An 18,506-nucleotide genomic window follows, 5' to 3' on the forward strand; every position below is an offset into this window, starting at 1 on the left:
GTAGATATAAATATATAGAAATGCACGTACACGTAATCTCTATATGCAAATTTCCCAAAAGATTTGAAGTCGTAGAGGAATGGCGTGCTATATGTAACAAAACTTATATAAACTTGATCTTTTTATCCCGAAAGCATTTAGCGAAAAAGTTGAGCTTTTTATAAAGAGACCAGCTTCTCTCACAAAGCCCTTGCAATGTATGGATAAATGTTTGGCTCTGCTAAGCGTACATGATTGATGGATCCGAGCTCTTTGACCTGCAATTTTATTCAATTCTAGAGCTTTACGTACATTTGATTTCTAACGCGAATGTCCTCTTACAAGCACAGTGTCTCAAAATAAATTAGTAATAAAAAAAGTAACAATTCTCCTGAATAATTGTGTTGTTGAAACGAAATATATATTTTTAAACTTCATGAGGCTTTTTGTATGATATTCATGAGTATAATGCTTAAGATAGATCATGATAGTGCAGTAAGTCGATTTGTATAGATAGGAAATTACACAAAATTATCGAGAAACTTTTGAAAATTGTTTAACGCTGCAACTCAACAAGGGAGAAATGAGGAGACATACGGTATAGTTTTCAATAAATTTGTAAAAATTGTATCGTATAAAAACAATACCAATTCACTCGAAACTTGAAGCATCGGTCGCCTTATGCCTGCATATTTTTTTTTCTTTTTTTCTGTTAGATCAAATTAAGATATGAATTGTTTTTTATATAGCTAGCGAATTGCGATACATGTATGGTACATACATATGAAATTGTAAATAAAACATGTTATTAAATATGTTGTGTTGTACAGAACTTATATTATTGTCTTCCCATATGAAACTTTCTTCAGTGAAAATTATAAACAGAAAAAAGTCAATAATGTGAGAAGAGAATTAATTTAGAGCCGCACATACAGATGGCGACCTAAGCCAACCCAACCTAACATAATCCGACATGTTCAATTAAATAAAATTCGCTCTATGTTCCCGCCAATGTAATTCTTGCGCCGGTATATTGGATGTAATTCGAGTTTTGCGTACGAAAGTGGATTATGCGACGTTATTGCTGCGGAAGAATCTTATTAGAGCGATCAATTAAAGAGTGAGTCGTTCGTGTGTAATTTTATTCACGTCAACAGAAATATACACAAAATGGGTGACGTATCGGATTTGCTCGACTTGTTGCCGGTTTATTATTCGAGATTGTTTCCATTTGCTGATTACTATAGGTGGTTGAGTTATGGAAATGGTAAGCTTGGGCTTTTCAGTCAATATGCAATGAACTGTGCAACAATGTCATGTTTCTCTTAACTTCCTTCCAGCGGGCGTTTTCAGCAAGAGAGAATTTTCGTTCACGCTCTCTGACGATATTTACATACGTTACCAGTCTTTCAACGACCAAAAAGGACTGTCGGATGAGATCAAAAGGCTGCTACCGCATAAGATTGATATAGGAGCGGTTTATAATGCCCAGTATAATGTCGCATTGCTTGTTGTTATATGTTATTCAAGTGTTTTCAAAATGGCTCATTTTAATGTACAAAATCTTACATTCAATTCCAGGCCAAAGGATCAAAAGAGAGGTCACAATTTTCAACCAGTCGAGAGAGAATTGGTTTTTGACATAGACATGACTGATTATGATGAAGTGAGAACATGTTGCAAAGGAGCTGATATTTGTATCAAGTGCTGGAAGTTTATGTCACTTGCCTGCAAGATATTGGATAGTGCGTTGAGATGTGAGGAAATGAGACGACACTAAAATATAGTTGCTCTTAATATTTCTTTCAATATTTTTGAATTATCAAACATTGGTGTTTGCAGCGGACTTTGGTTACAAGCATATCTTATGGGTGTTTTCTGGCAGAAGAGGTATTCATTGCTGGGTGTGCGACTCTTTAGCACGTAGTTTATCGGGACAAGTGCGCGCAGCAGTCGCAGAATATTTGCAAATTATAGGTGGAGGTGAATTCATGAAGAAAAAAGTGCATCTCACCAGTGACAAGATTCACCATTCCATCAAGTAGGTCTATATACTGCTGCAAATGGTACTTCAAATAGAAAGTGTCGATGCAGATGATAATACATACATGTGATACATTGCAGACGTGCTCTTGACATAATCGATCCCATCTTTATCGAAATGTGCATCAAAGAGCAAAATATTTTGGGCACAGAAGAAGGGATCGAAAAGTTTCTTCCGATACTGCCTAATGATGAGGACAGACAAGAGGTAAAGGTATTGTTCAGTAAGGAGAGTACCAGTGAGGCAAGGTGGAATGCATTTGTACAATACGTCGAATCTAAACGGACAGGGGTATGTTTCAATGGTTAAGTAAAGGAACTTATTTGTATTGGAGCAGTCGAAATTTTTTTAAAAAATTAACAAGGGCAAAGATGTTTGTTTTTTTTCAGTTTTATGTATATTAAAAATATATGACGCAATGTCATAAAAATTTAAGCAATTTTTACAAGAAATTACGAAGTGACTATTTTGGACCGGTGCTTTCTTTTTTCGTCACGTTCACCGTTGATATCATTCGAATTTCAGGGAGGGAAATGGTACTTGTACCGTCACCTGGTGGAAGAGGTGAAGCTGCAGTATTCATATCCGAGATTGGACATCAATGTGAGCAAAGGTCTGAACCACTTGCTGAAGTCGCCTTTCTGCGTCCACCCGAAAACCGGCAAGATTTGCATACCGTTCAACGCGAACGCAGTCGACAAATTCGATCCCGATAAGGTCCCCACCATAATGACGCTGATAGAGGAGATCAACGTGTACGACGTGAAAGACAAGGCCGAGGAAGAGACTTACGACCTGAATAAGAAGCGGATCAAGGATTATAAGAAGACGAGCTTGAACAAGTCGCTCCACGTGTTTCAGGAATTCTTGCGGCACCTGGAGGCTGAGCGGCGCGAGCAGAGGCTGAAAGGCAAGCGTGAGTGTCGGATGAATTAAATTACCCACCTGCGTACCGCGTCAGCCGCGGGAAGACGGTAACGTTTTTACCCCGACCAACTTTGGAACGTGACCGGTATTCGAGAAGCAAAAAATTATCCTTTGAGAATTGTCGAGAGATAAATTCTCACAATTTGCGTCGTGACATTCTTTTTCTTTTTTTTTTTCGTCACCGTACGATTACTTATAAATTTACTCTAACGAGTATTTGTTTTCAGTTACTACCGACAACAGTATGGAATTTTGATGGATCCCCGCGACGACACGGAGTCGATATGATGCCGCGTTACAGGTTGGATATAGTAATATTATTTATAATGCATTTTTCGTATATGATATATTTTCGTTGAAATAAATGAGAAAGAAGGAAAGATGGGGAGAAGCTTTTCTACTCTCAACTCTCGGATTCCTTTCCGTCTCTTTTCCTTTTACGCAACTCGTACGATTACCCGCACGTACGTGATTCATTATCGCAGCCTACTTTGGCGAATTTTTGCGCTCCGACTGCAGCCGACGGTACGACATTTTTGCGAATGCAACGGAGATATCGCGTGCCAAGTTCGACTCGGTAACGCATTTCGCGCGGTGTATTTTTGCGAACATGAGAGAGAGGAAGAAAAACTTTTCTATGCCCTCAGCTCTTAAATTCCCACGTCTCTTTTCCTTTTACACCGTAAATCGCAGCTTTCCATTCGAAGGAAAGATTTCCACCGAATGTGTAATTAAAAAAGGAGAGAATGCAGTGACCCTTTTTTCGTGTAAAATGTCAAGAGATACTCGACTGTTTATTAACCCTTAAAGGCACCAAGGAAATTTCACCCCATTTTTACCTAATATTCAATAATAGTAAAACATTTAATTGAATTTGTTGGGTTTCTTTATTTTTAAAATAAATTTATACCAGGACGGTGTGTTGACGGCAGTTTTTGAGGGTTAAAAATCAGAAAAGGAGCGAAATGGTTAGTCGCCGAAGACTCGTCCTTTTCCGAGGATTTCCCCGAAGCGGTACGATAAGTTCGAGCGAGACGAGTATATTTTTCGCTTCACTCGAACTTATTGCACCGATCCGACAAGGCAAAGAACAGACTGTGAACTTGCAGCGAGCGCGCACAGGACCGGCCGGAAACCAGCGACTCCTGAGGACCCACTTTTGTCGGAAAAGTAACGACTGTCGCTCCCGAAGACAATTTCGGAGCGTAAAGGCGCTCTCGGCGCATTTCGAAGGACTCTCACGGTAAGTAGGACCGTTACACAGCGCGCTGCTCGAAATCTCTCGCCGCTTTCGGCGAGACCCGACTAAAAGCGTGACTTTCGAATTTTTCCCGCGAAACCGAGACGTCGCTCGCTCGCTCGCTCGCGTCTCACAAAGTAGTATCCGCTCCGGCGGAATGCGTTAACGAGATCTCAGCGATTGTGAGCGCGCGCCGTCTACTTCACTTCCCCGCGATGACCGCGACGACGAGAGAGATCCTGGAGGTCGCGTGACTCCGGCTCCCTCTCCTCCGTCCTGGAACCACCGTGAAAAATTCCTCTCGCCGCGCACGTTTGTCTAGTAATTAATTAATGGGCGCGCGTTAATTACCCCGCGCCGCCTTCTCACGCCGGCACGTTCTTAATTATGTCCCGGGATTTAGGCGCCATGTGCTTCCGTTGCCCGGCTCGGTAATACGGTATTCATCGGGCAGCAGCAGAGGAAGGGAGGAGGAGGAGAAGGAGAAGGAGAAGGAGGAGGAAGAGGAGGAGGAAGAAGAAGAAGAAGAAGAACGGGAGAAAACCGGTAAGATTTCTTCTTCCCACTGTCCGGGACGTATGTGTGTGTATCGCGAGCAGTCGACGGCGGCGGCGAAACCCGCGGAAAATGGACACCGGTCCTGTCCGCAGGATCGGAGCCGCGGATACGCTCGCTGCGTTTCTTGCCCCCTTAATTACGGCCGGCCGTGAACGCAAAACGTCGCGCGTCGAACGCTCGACCAGCGATCGCCGGCGACCACACCGGCGCGGCCAGCTGCTCCTCTCTTGCCCCCTCGCCCCCTCTCGTCCTTCCGTCCGAGCGCTGTCCCGTTGGAGCGTCAACAGGGCGAGAGGAAGAAACGCAGCCGCGTGCGCGCGCGAGCGTTTTGCCGGCTGCGGCAGGACGCGGCAGCGCTTCCTTCAGCTCCTGTTTCCTCGGAGCCGGCACTCGTTGCGCCGCACCGCGGCGCGTTCGCGTGCGGTCGTAACGCGGAACGAGCATCTCGCCGTCTCGGGCTAATTCGATAACATCTCACCTGACTCGCGATTTTACCTCGCTCACCCTCGCCGGCCACCGGCTGTGAGCATGAAAGATAGCGAGGCGTCGTCGGGGAAAGCGAGGATCTCTTGGACGATGTCGGGTTGTACGAGGGGCAATTTTCGTGGCCGGCTGACTCGTGCATAAGCACGAGTTTGAGAGGGAATCTCTTCGTTGTTCTCTGCTTGCCTGCCTGCCTGCTTGCTTCCTTCCTTCCTTTTGCGTGCGGCCGGAGATTGGGATCCCATTAGGCAAGTTGTAGGCAAATTATCGGAAGAGATCGAGCAGAAGAGCGCGCATCCGGCCGACGTGCGGCGTCCTTCGACGCGCGGCCGTGGAAGCAAGCGCGCTGGCGAAATTCAAGTCTCGGCTCTCCGCGATGTCGGAGTCCTTCCCCGAGGATATCGGGTCTCATGGGGTAATTCGCGTGGTTGAGATTTTTATGCGCCGGCTTGAAGATTGAAAGAGATCGGCCGGCGCGGCGCGACGGCGCGACTCACCGTCTCTCGCTTTCTCGAGAGCTACCGGCTGCGCGAGAATTCGGGGTTTCAGGCAAATATTTCGGTTGAACCTGGCGAATACGGAGGTCAAGATCGCTTAATTCTTGAGAGAGTATTTAGGACCTCATTGTGTGGCTAATTGAACGAGCGAAAGCGCGGTTTAGCTTTAGAATTTTTAAGTTTTTATAATAATATAATAATAATAATAATATAATAATAATGTAATAAATATAATAATAATATTTATAATAATAATAAATAAATAAGTCAGATATTGATGATTAATAATGAATTGCGCTGACTGACGATGTAAGTTAAAATGATTGCCAAACTTTTTGAACGCGGTATCCGGACTTGTGATTATCATTTGAAATTAAGATTATTTCTATGTAGGAGAAAGTCGATATTGAACCGGCTCCTAAATTGTACGAACTGTATATTTCGTAGAATCCGAAGGTTTAGCGCCATATTTGCATATTATGCGAGGCCCATCCATCGCCATAAAGTTGATAGAGGAAAGTGAGTGTTTACGCACGAAAGCGTCTCATTAAGAAAAGCGAGTAAAGGTTTTTTTAGTTTTAGAAGTAAGTTTTGCTCACTTTTACATATTCGGCATTTCGAAAGTTGCAAAAGGTGTATTGATTTAGCTCCTTGTCATTTTTATATTGACATCAAAATTGACATATTTGCATGACACGGTTTGGGCGTAATCTTACTTTATTGCCGTAATTTGGAAAATACGTCTCTTAAAAATCGCACCATCTATTAATTACTTATATTGTACCGGTGCAATTTAGGAATTTGCAAGGAAAATTTTTTTTGTGTTACTTATATTTATTTTATTTTAATTAAAAAACAGATTTTTGTGTAATTGTTGTTTATTTCGTAATGAAGTTTTTAAAAACGAAAATATTTTATTTCTGTAATTTCAATTTCGAGGATGTAATAATTTCTGCAATTTTTAATTACGTAGTCAAAGAATGGCTTTATGAATATAAAAAAAGTTAACATCCATATAAAGTAAACTTCGTATAGAAATTAATATAATTTTAACAAATAATTTTAATGTTTATTTTTATAATTAAAGAGTATTTTTTTAATTTCTCGTGAAAGCTGTGATTTTAATTAATTTTTTAGTTAAGTTTCTAAGAACAAAAATATTTTATTTTTATAATTAAAAAATATTTTTTTTTAGTTTTTTATATAAATGCATAATATTTTATATAGATGCAGAAGATATGCAAAAATCTGAAAAAATTGTAGAATGTCACAAACAGATCAAGGATAATTTTATTCCATTTTTATCAAATATTTGCAAATTATAAAAAAAAATATTTAGAATTGGTCCAAAAAACGGGCAATCTTTCTCTATGGACAGAATTTCTGGAAATTGAGTTTCCTACATTTTTTTATAGACCCGCAGCTAATTTTGGTAGCCATCAAATAGCTGATAGCTCAAAAAATGACCAAAACAATCATACCGATGTGATTTTGCACAATCTCATGCAGTAGTACGGACAAAGCCACAAAATACGACCGAGTTCGAGGCTCGGTATTACAACACGACAGAAATAGAAATATAAACGGAAACGGAAATAGGGGCGTTTTTTGAGACGATTAACGGCAACCGGCACTTTTATCTCACTCTCAAGTTACAAGAAATAAATCGCGGCTAATTTCTCTCTAATGCACCGTGAATTTTCACATTGGAAGAAATCGACCACAAACGAATGACCCAATGTGCCGGATTAGAGCGCCGCGATTAGGTGCACGATGCTTAAAGGTTAATAACAGCTTCTCCATAATCATAAGGTAATTTTCGCTACGTGCTCGTGGCGCAGTAGTGATATAGTGTTGCAACGTTGAAAACAGAATTATCTGCATGTATGTACATACATTTGAGCGTTTGTACAAGTGAGAGAGAGAGAAAGAGAGAGAGAGAGAGAGAGAGAGAGAGAGAGAGAGAGAGAGAGAGAGAGAGAGAGAGAGAGAGAGAGAGAGGGCGAGAAGAGGAGAGGAGAGGAGAGGAGAGGAGAGGAGAGGAGAGAGACAAAGCACATGCGTGCCGCCTGTGAAGCGCACCAGCAAAGTGTAAATAATTTCATTGAGACGCACGGAACTTTTTTAGATCACGTAATTGTGGACCTCACGTGATAATAATAAGCGGCATAACACGTGTTGTTGCGCTTATGTGTTTTTCTCGCAATAAACGCGCGGCCATCCTTCTTCCGGGAAGCCGCTTATTGCCGCTCGTCTGAGGACGCGATTTTCATTAGGCCTCGTTATCGACGGGACGTTTTGTGCCAACGCGGTGCAACTTGCTTGCGAAGAATCGCGAAGGATTTCGAGACGGAGCCGCTGTGGGGACTTGACGGGTCTTTAGTCACAGCTATATCTTCTCGTCTCATCCTTCCTCCCTCGATTGAAAATGGATTATCGGGAAATTACCACATTATACGAACGCGCATTCTTCTCCTTACCTTCCCCCTCTTACACAATATTGCGGTTTGGTATTTCTGATGGTTCAATATTTCTAAAGTTGGGTGTTCAAAGGTTCTTGGGGTATTTGCACTATTTAACTTTTTCCTACAACAAATGCGTGACCGATTTTATTTTGATGAGATTTTGGTTTATGAAGTCATATGTGAATTTGAAAATTTTGACTGTAACCTTTAATGCAAAAACTTGGACACAGAATTTCCATGACGTTGCTGAACTTTTGAAGATTTATCGTTTGCCAGCTTGAGCGCACTTTTGCTTCATCCAACCATTGTTTCCCGTGCGAGGACTTTTTATCCCGCGAAGCGATACATTTTTGAACAGAACAAAGGAGCGGGGAGTTTCCTCCCTCCCCAGTTATATCTCTTACAAATTAAGGCGAGTTTCGCACGCTGATTGTAATTAGAATTCGTAATTGTCTGATGAGCCGGAAATGCGGGCCGTATCCCGCTAGGAAGATTTCGCACTCTCAGCGCGTTAAATCCTTCAGCGCAACGGGAAGAAGAGCGGAACAATCGCTACTAAAAGAAACGCTCTTCCAGCGCGGCCAGCGGGCCAGGTATACGAACGATCGTCCCGGCCGTTTTGGTATCTCGATAATTGGATCGCTCGGCGCGAGAACGACATTCTGGACCGTCGAACTTGGGCGTGGTTAGGAGTGTGATTTAGTCCTGACGATTTTTGTTCTCAAAGACTAATTTACTCAAACGAGATAATGTACGAGTACCTTGATCGAAACATCTTCCTTCGTTTTCTATAATACAATTTTCTATAATACAATACAAATTTTCTATAATACAACTTTTGCCCATCTTTCTGGATCAAGAGATGGATTCCGCGACAATAAAAAGATTCTTCTTCAGATGTGATCCAATTTTCAACATATTTTCCCACTTGTTCGAAGCTATGAAAGTATGTTTCCATTAGAGCATGTTGCGTCGACCGGAACAAGTGATAATCGAATGTCTGGAGCAATGTCTGGAGAATATGTGGGATGCGGTCATACTTGCCATCCCAGCTCTAATAGCGTTTGCTTCGCTGATGATGCAACATGAGGTCGAGCATTGTGAAGAAGGATCACTTTGCGACGTTTGTTCGCAACTGGTGATCGTTTTTTGTCCAATGCTCGCTTCAATCTGTATAATTATTGTTGATAACGATCAGCGGTGACAGTTCCATTCGGATCTAACAGTTTATAGTACACAACACCTTCTCGATCCCACCAAATACGCAGCAACACCTTTGAACCTCGAACCTTTGAACCTTTGAACCTCGTGAATATTGCGCCTCGAAGTGGATGTTGCTGCTTGGTCTGGATCAACCCATGATTCTTTTCGTTTGGGACGTCGAGGTAGATCTATTTTTCATCCCCAGTAACAGTTCGATACAAAAAAACTCTTCATTTTTGTCTGGCGATCAACGAAACGCAAATATTCAATCGGTTTGCAATGGCATTTTCCGATAATTCATATGAAACCTATTTTCCTTCTTTGTGAAACTTTTCCATATCATGTAAACGTTTAAGTAACTGTCGTACGATCAATATTTAATATTCTGACAAGTTTCGAGGTGGATTGCACTGTATTTTCGCCCAATAATGCTTGCAAATCTGCATTTTCAAGCTTTTTTAATTGTCCCGAACGATCTTTGTCGTTAGCATTGAAATTACCATTTTTGAATCGTCTAAACAATATTCACATGTCTCAATTGATGGAGCAACATCAGCACATCAGTTTCTGTCAGAATTCTATGACCTTCAGCTGCCGTTTTCTTCTGATTAAAAAATGCAAAAGAAACGCATGTCGAAGATGCTCTTCAGCTCTATTTTTAAGATGGCATTACCACGATTTTTACCGCGTCTATTGTTAATAAATGATTAAATATCATGAATTAATATTAAAGTGTTAAGAAGCAATAGTTGTGATTGGAATGGCTTCGAAATTTCTTGCAAGATTAAATTACACCCTTAATAGTTCTTCATCCGCGACGCGCAACAACGCAGCGGCCGGCAAGGACAAGCCGAGCAAACAGAAGTAACATCGGACTGGCAAGTTTCACGCCGAGAAACCGAGTCACCGGCTTTTCCCGTAACTACAATGGTCTAGATTTTTCCAGATCTAGGATCTAGCTGTGCGCGCGATCCGCTAGCGGAGATCTCGACGTCTCGTCGGCACGGCACAGAGCCGTCGAAAGCCATTAATGAAGGAACGAACGAGCGGAAGGATAATACGGCGTGCCACCGTCGCGTTGCGTGCGAGAGAAACGCACAAGTCGAATAAATCGACGTTACTCAACGTTCGATTTCCACTCGGACGATGAATGGAGGGATGAAGAGGCTCGGCGCGTGCATGCATGCGTGCGTGCGTATGATTAAAAGTACGTGCGTGCGTGGAGAGTAAGGGTGACTTTCACTGAGTTGCAGCGCGTCCTAGTTAGTGACTCGAGCGGCCTCAACGTGGAAATGAATTAATAATACGTAATAATTATCATTGTAATTGTCACGACGGTCGTCGTCGTTGTTGTTGATGATGATGAAACGAATAAATGAATAAATTTGCGAACTCGTCGTCGAAACACATCGCTCGTGGAAAACAAACTTTAACCTTTTAGAGAACCGGCATTTTTCCTTTAAAATTTGCAATTCTTTTTTCACGGAAAATTTATACATATATATATATGTAACCATCGTGTCGCATAGAGTTTTCGAGTTTGTTAGTGGCTCCTATAGGAGCCAGCCCGGTCCTCTAAAGGTTAAGGGGGGGATTTTACATGTGGAGCAGGCCGTCTTCAAGGCTACTTTTGCGAATTTTTTCAACAGAAACGGTAGGATCAATGGACTTGAAATTTTCACAGTGTGTATTCATTAATGTTCAGAGTATAAGATAAATTTGTTGTACTATCTATATGGAAAAAGTATACATGAAACTTCAAACGCGTTTATCTGGAAACACCATTTTCTTCAACCGTCGACACGATTACTAAACGATTACGAAAACTACCGAATCGAATAACTTGAAATTTGTCTGAGAAATTAAAGAAAATATTCTTTAATTACAAAAACCATCCAACATTAAAATTACCAATTAAAATTATATTATATTTTTATATGAAGTTGACTTCACATGAGAGAAAGTTAACTCTCTTCATATTCGTAAAATTCACATTCTCGAAGGGCCAGAAATTCCGCTTTCCTCGAGCGAGACCCGCTCGCTTCGCTTCATTGTCGCGCGTTAATTCCGGCAATCTTTTCTCTAGGCGCACAATTTTACGAGACACAGCGGCATCCCGCCATCACGGCGCTCGACGTGTTAAAAGATCGCCGTCGCGGCCGCTCTCGCGGGAATTAGAAATTTTCGCCTCGAAATGTAACGACAATAACGGCACGCGCCAAGGGGCCGATATAATTGGGAGCGCGATAATTCCCGCGCGAGAAACTCCGTTTTTACAGCTTCAGAGAGCGCGGGGGAGAGGGAGAGACATTAGATTGCGTGCGACTGATAAACGGCGCGATTTCTCTCCGCGGATGCAGAAACGCGCCGCGCGCAACTCGTCGCTCGCGCGAAGCGGATCGCGGACGCGAACGTCGGCAGACAATTTGCCGGTCGAGCGGAGCGGCCAATCATCATTCGTCATTATCATCATCCTCTTCCTCCTCCCCATCGGCTCCCCCCCCCCCCCCCGAACCAACGATGTCTCTGCTCTGTCCTTGCGTGCGCCGGCGTCCTCATGAAAGTTTAACGAACCGACGACACGGCGCTTCCCCGTTCCGAATGAGTCCCTCGCGGCATTCACGCAGGAGGGCGTCTCACCTGACGCGAGCGTGTGTTGCGAGCTGCGAGCTTTACGACTTAATTCCTTCGCGCGGCGAGAGACGCGCGATTGTATCACGAGAACGCACGGTGCGGACGCGCGCGCCGGACATTTTCGCGGGGAAACCGCGCGAGTTTTCTTTCGTTCCTTTGCTCGTTCGTTCGTTCGTCTGATTCCGCGCTTATTCCTTTTTTCTCCGCGATCCTAATAATTTTCTTCCTTGAGTCTAACGCCACTTTCTTAGATCCTGCGTTGAGCACTGCGCAACATAGGGGAGGGTTGCCTATATTGGGCCAGTTTTCAATATTTTTTTTACAATTTGCGAATACTTGATAAAAATAGGATAAAGTTATTAGAGTGCCTCCTCATCTGTCTGTGACATTTTATAATTTTTTGAGGTTTTTGTACAACTCTTCTACATTTATATAAAAACTAAAAAGAATATTTTTTGATTACAAAAATAAACATGACAGTTACAAAAATAAAATATTTTTTTGTTCTTAGAAACTTAACTAAGAAATTAATTAAAATCACGGCTTGTGTGAGAAACTAAAGAAAATATTCTTTAATTATAAAAACCACCATTAAAATTAGTTATTAAAATTATATTATATTTTTATATGAAGTTTACTTTATATAAAAGTTAACTCTTTATATATGTTCATAAAATTGCAGAATTTATCTATTACATTCGCGAAATTGAAATTACAGAAATAAGATATTTTCGTTTTTAAAAGCTTCATTATAAAAAATAAACAACCATTAAACAAAAATCTGTTTTTCGATTAAACCAAAAAATAAATATAAGTAACACAAATAAAAAAAAATAACACAAATAATAAAAATAAAAGAATAATAACAAATTTAAAATAAATAATAAAAGTAATAATAAATAAAAATAATAAAAGTAGTATCTCCTAGAGATTTTAAGAACAATAGTCACAGGTTTTTCATAGTTTTTCTTCTTTTTCTAGAAAATCCTATAATTTGGGAGCAAATTAAAAACAATATAAACAATCAATAAGTGGTCCGATTTAAGAGGCTAGTCGTGTTTTCCAAGTTTTCCAACAATAAAATATGCACAGAGTAAAATTACGTCCAAACTATGTCACCCAAATGTGTCAATTTTGATATAATATAAAAATGACAAACGACTAAATCTATACACTTTTTAAAACTTTCTAAGTACCGTATGCAAAAGTAAATAAAACTTACTTCTAAAACTAAAAAACCTTTATTTAATTTTCCTAATACTTTCGTGCGTAAACACTCATTTCCCTCTATTAACTTTATATTCGAGTTTCGAATCAAATTAGGACATCACAATTACGAGCTGTCGAACATTTGATGGGATAATTGCGCACTCCCGATATTTCGGCCAAATTTTATCCCGACAAATTGTTCTCGATCTCGGGATTGTATCCTTCTGGAAAAGCGTCGCGCTGCAATAGTTCCTTTCTTCATCGTAGCAATTCGCGTCCCAATTCCCGCAGTTTTTCCCGCAAATCTGTCACCTTGCCCTTGGCGAGCGACAAAGCGGGAACAATGTTCACGGGGATCGCGACGTATCGCCTTATAAGCTCACAATCTGCCGGCAAACGACGGCGAGTAATGACAACCCGACGTCGTCGGGCTGATTCACGGTGTCAAGGCGCGCTGAGACAAAAAGTCTTCACTATTTGTAACTATAATCGCGCAGCGAAAAAATCGTAGTCGGCAGAAGAACACTTTTACAACGAGTATTATAAGTCGCGAGAGAGAGAGAGAGAGAGAGAGAGAGAGAGAGAGAGAGAGAGAGAGAGAGAGAGAGAGAGAGAGAGAGAGAGAGAGAAGAGAGAGAGAGAGAGAGAGAGAGAGAGAGAGAGAGAGAGAGAGAGAGAGAGAGAGAGAGAGAGAGAGAGAGAGAGAGAGAGAGAGAGAGAGAGAGAGAGAGAGAGAGAGGAGAGAGAGAGAGAGAGAGAGAGAGAGAGAGAGAGAGAGAGAGAGAGAGAGAGAGAGAGAGAGAGAGAGGGGAGAGAGAGAGAGAGAGAGAGGAGAGAGAGAGGAGAGAGAGAGGAGAGAGAGAGGAGAGAGAGAGGAGAGAGAGAGGAGAGAGAGAGGAGAGAGAGAGAGAGAGAGAGGAGAGAGAGAGAGAGAGAGAGAGAGAGAGAGAGAGAGAGAGAGAGAGAGAGAGAGAGAGAGAGAGAGAGAGAGAGAGAGGAGAGAGAGAGAGGAGAGAGAGAGGAGAGAGAGAGAGAGGAGAGAGAGAGGAGAGAGAGAGGAGAGAGAGAGGAGAGAGAGAGGAGAGAGAGAGGAGAGAGAGAGGAGAGGGAGAGGAGAGGGAGAGAGAGAGGAGAGGGAGAGGGAGAGAGAGAGAGAGAGAGAGAGAGAGAGAGAGAGTATTGCAATTACTACTTTTTCGTCGGAACAACAAGAGCATATACACAGTCGAAGCCAACAAGTACAGCCACAATTTTACCGACATTAATTTCTTAACGTCTGCTTCTTAGCTAACATCTATTAGGTCATTAAGGGGACTTGAGAGTCAGATTGTTGAAAAATCATGTTTGTTTTTGATATTTTGTAACGAACTGAATAAATGTGCAAGAATAAAAATTTTAGGTATATTTATACAACATATGAAGAGTAGAAAAATTTTGTTTATTAACAAATATTCATATAAATATATATAACTATAAATATATATAGATATATATAGCTGAAATATACTCTCCTTTTTTTTCAAGTTGTCGTTTTTGCAGTAATAATATCTCGGCTCTCGCTGGTCCGATCAGAGCGAATTGTAGCTAGAAATGTTTAGCTTGAGGAGTCTTATCATTATCCAGTGAACCACTAAAAAAAAATCGAACAAAATTAATGGCAGCTATTATTAGGAAAAAATTCAGTTCTTTTACAATAAAAAAATTAATATCTCGAAATGAAATATTTTGATGGAGTTGTCCATGGTTCACCTGAGAGCCACATGAACAAATATTATTGCTTTGAAATTTCAAATCGATACGAAGCTCAATTTCGGAGAAATCATTACATAAAGTTGAACAATAAAATTTCGAGGAAAACGCGTTTAAAATTTAAGTGGACGTATATTTATATGAGTATTTGTTAATAAACAAAAATTGTCTACTCTTCATATGTTTATATAAGTATATCTAAAATTTTTATTCTCGCACATTTATTCAGTTCGTCACAAAATATTATCAAAAACAAGCAAGATTTTTCAGTAATCTGACCCTCCAGTCCCCTTGAATATGAAATGTCTCATTTCCTCGAGTACTAAATTCGATATCTCTGACATTTTACTTTTACAGTTTTTGTTTTCTCTTTTCGTTGTGAAGATACGCCATCGCTTCGACTGCATGTTTTACTTTGTGATTATCTTCCGAATGGTTTTTATTGCAGCAATTTTTGTGTAACTATGGATAAGTCGAAAATTCCATGGTATTTTCGAGACAAGAGTTCCGTCGTGGAACCAATGCAGCGCAGACAACTCGAAGTATCAACAGAATGTTTGAAGGTGAAGATATGGCTGATGAACGCACGGTACGTCGATGCTTCGAGAAGTTTCGTTCTGGCGATTTTGATCTCGAAAATGAGCCACGTGGGCGACCTGAGACCAAGGTGGATGATGAAGAGCTGAAAGCTGTAGTGGAAGCGGATACATTTGAAACTACGCATGAATTAGCAGCAAGGTTCAACGTTACTATCTCAACAATATTGGACCGTTTGAAACAAATCGGCGGGGTAAAGAGGCTGGATAGATGAGTTCCGCATGAATGAAACGGGCGTCAGAAGAGAAATCGAAGATTCAGCAAAAAAAGCTAATGGTGTCTGTTTGGTGGTCCAGCGCTGGTATTGTCCACTATAGCTTCATGAGACCTGGTCGATCGATTACAGCGGATGTCTGCTGTAACCAACTGGACGAAATGATGAGGATGCTTGCGACTAAGCAGCCGAGATTAGTCAATAGAGACAGGCCAGTCCTCTTGCGAGACAACGCTCGATCACACGTCGCACAAACAACGCTGCTCAGACTACAGGGGCTGGACTTGGAAACTCTTTCTGTCACCCATTGTATTCACCGGACCTTGCCGGACCAACCGACTACCATTTCTTCCAGGCACTGGAGCACTTTTTGCAAGGAAAAATATTCAATTCTCAAGAAGTTGTGGGAAACGCCTTTCGCGGTTTCATCGCCATCCGCTCTCTTCAGGCTTCGTCGCTGCTGGCATAAATGAGCTGCCATTGAGATGGCAAAACTGTGTCGATAGTTTAGGCGCGTTTGATTAATTGTACTTCTTCTAGTTTGCGATATAATGAAGCAAACTTTGGATTCGGAATCGGGCATTTCATATTTAGTGACCTGATATTTTTTGTCTCTTTCAGCGCGAGACGCGTCGGCACAGCTGAGAAGCTCCGCTCACCGTCCTCGTCTTCAGGATCATGGTACATGGTCGTGGTAAAGCGGTAACAGCAGGATTTTCGGCGAGTTGGAGTTAGTGGGCTACTAATTGGCTCTCCTCACGCGCGGCACGGTAGCGGTCGCCGAGAGTGTCGTAGCGAGAGTACAAGGAGAAAGTCGGTGCGCGAGGATCAGCGGGGCGGGCGAGGGCCCGATATCATGGGATGATCAATCACGGCAAGGAAATTAGTTCGATCGCTAACAAACGACAGGCGAAGAAAGGATGCGTGTCGAGCGTGACGGCGCGGGCGATCAAACAAAAATTACATCGCGTAAGTGTGGCGTATAATCGAACGTAAATTGTATCGAGATCGAGCTCTCGAGCTAGGCGGGCGGGGAAAAAAGGAGAGACGGATAGAGTGAGAGAGGGGGAGAAGAGAGGAAGCAGGGAGATGAGGGAGACAAAGGAGAAAAAAGAAGAGCACAGGCGTGCAGAATTTTGCAAGAAGCTCCGATCGCGCAAGAAGTACGCCCCGCGAAGTCGGACCTTGAATTATTACCTCTTCAGCGGAATCCTCCCCCTCGGCCCGCGTCCCGCGCGCGGCCGTGATCGTGTCGTCCCGCGGGAGCGCGATCGGCCGGAATTAACGTGCATCGATCCCGGATAGGCGACATTATTTCTGACGCCTCCTTGGTGAAGGAAGAAGTATTTAAAAATAAGACGCGTGGCGCGGCGATAATGCTGTTTACACCTCAACTAATTAACGCATGCATTCAATACGTACAATTGATTAACATAATTTTAAATTCTCCCATCTTGATGGAGAATGCACACAAGTTGCTCCGACGCGCGAGGAAAGTTTTTCCTTTCTCAGCGCGAAAATACCGATGCGAGCGAATGCGTCACTCACCGCAGATAAATATTTTTAGATATTTTTCTTCCGGCGTGTGGCGTCTTTTAATGTCACGTTGTCTATATTTACAGTTAATACAATAATTATAATAACAAAAATATAATTATAATAATTATAAAATATAATCGCAAAATATAATTATTGAGATATTAATAATTATTAAAATGTAATTAACATTATAATTGTAAAATATAATTATAATTAAAATTATTATTATATTGAAATATAATTATAATTAAAATTATTATTATATTGAGATATAATTATAATTAAAATTATTATTATATTGAAATATAATAATAATAAAAATACAATACACTTAAGTGTGTCTTAACTTGCAGACTTCGTCGCGCTTCCAAAGAATGAATAGCACCATCACAGAGGCGGCCCTAGGGAGCAGATTGACGAAAATAACGAGCGATAACACGTATCAAACACGTTATTAGCAGCAACTGCCCATTTTTTAAATGCTCCTATCGCAGCGCGCGTTGTCGGCGGCGCCGACGCGAGTAAAATTTCCTTTCCGTGCCGTGTGCGGAAAACTTTCCGACGCTAGGTTCGTCCAGGTGGAAAGTCGGCAGGAAAATAGACCGCGGGATCCATCGAATTTTCTCAGGCGCCGAGAGGGCTGGACGAGAGGGCAGACAACGAGAGGCGAAAAAATCGCGCGGGGTCGCTAATTAATAATGGGAGTCCCCGCGCCCCCATTATTAATTAGCGAAGTCGAGTGGACAGCGCATCTCGTCGGCGAGCGGCTGCAGCGAGCGGAACGAATGCTACGCGGCTATCCCCTGGCTATGGCGAATCGCGCAGGAAGCGGTATGAAGCGCGCTCGCGCTCGCGTTCGCGTGAGCTTGGCTCTCATTTCATCTCGCTGGCGGAATTGAAGAAAGCGCGAGAGCCGCCCGGGGAATGTCGCGGGTAAAAAGTCCAGAGAAGGTGGTCGCCCGGAGCGGGCGGGGGCGGGGGCGCGGGCGCGGGCGCTTCGGCGATCAAGAGCAAAAGTGTCGTGAAGAGTGAAGATGCGTCAGCAAGAGTGAAACGGAGGAGGCCCGAAGGAGGCGCGAACGTACTTGGAGGCGCGCGAATGTGCGAACGAGCGAACGAGTGAGCGAGCGAGCGAGCGGACGAACGAAAGTGTGCCGAGTCTGCGTGC

The 18,506-nt window shown here is 42.2% G+C and overlaps 1 protein-coding gene across 1 annotated transcript; it reads left to right on the forward strand.

The window, feature by feature from the left end:
- Positions 1 to 935: 935 nt before the first annotated feature.
- Positions 936 to 17,424, forward strand: DNApol-alpha50 (DNA primase small subunit). Its single transcript, XM_025307065.1, has 10 exons — positions 936 to 1,246; positions 1,320 to 1,470; positions 1,561 to 1,736; positions 1,822 to 2,020; positions 2,104 to 2,314; positions 2,549 to 2,939; positions 3,178 to 3,251; positions 4,060 to 4,193; positions 4,594 to 4,736; positions 16,421 to 17,424. The coding sequence occupies exons 1-7, from the start codon at positions 1,150 to 1,152 to the stop codon at positions 3,204 to 3,206; spliced, it is 1,254 nt and encodes a 417-aa protein (XP_025162850.1). The 5' UTR covers positions 936 to 1,149; the 3' UTR covers positions 3,207 to 3,251; positions 4,060 to 4,193; positions 4,594 to 4,736; positions 16,421 to 17,424.
- The last annotated feature ends 1,082 nt before the right edge of the window (positions 17,425 to 18,506 follow it).

Source organism: Harpegnathos saltator, unplaced genomic scaffold, assembly GCF_003227715.2.
Source record: "Harpegnathos saltator strain DR-91 unplaced genomic scaffold, Hsal_v8.6 scaffold83, whole genome shotgun sequence".
Taxonomy (NCBI): Eukaryota; Metazoa; Arthropoda; class Insecta; order Hymenoptera; family Formicidae; genus Harpegnathos; species Harpegnathos saltator.

Bases quoted from the DNA above. Each gene is read 5' to 3' on its own strand.
- DNApol-alpha50 (XM_025307065.1), top strand. From the start codon at position 1,150: ATGGGTGACGTATCGGATTTGCTCGACTTGTTGCCGGTTTATTATTCG. The intron at 1,471-1,560 runs GTATAATGTCGC...ATTCAATTCCAG, and splicing joins GGAGCGGTTTATAATGCCCA to GCCAAAGGATCAAAAGAGAG. The intron at 2,315-2,548 runs GTATGTTTCAAT...TTCGAATTTCAG, and splicing joins TCGAATCTAAACGGACAGGG to GGAGGGAAATGGTACTTGTA.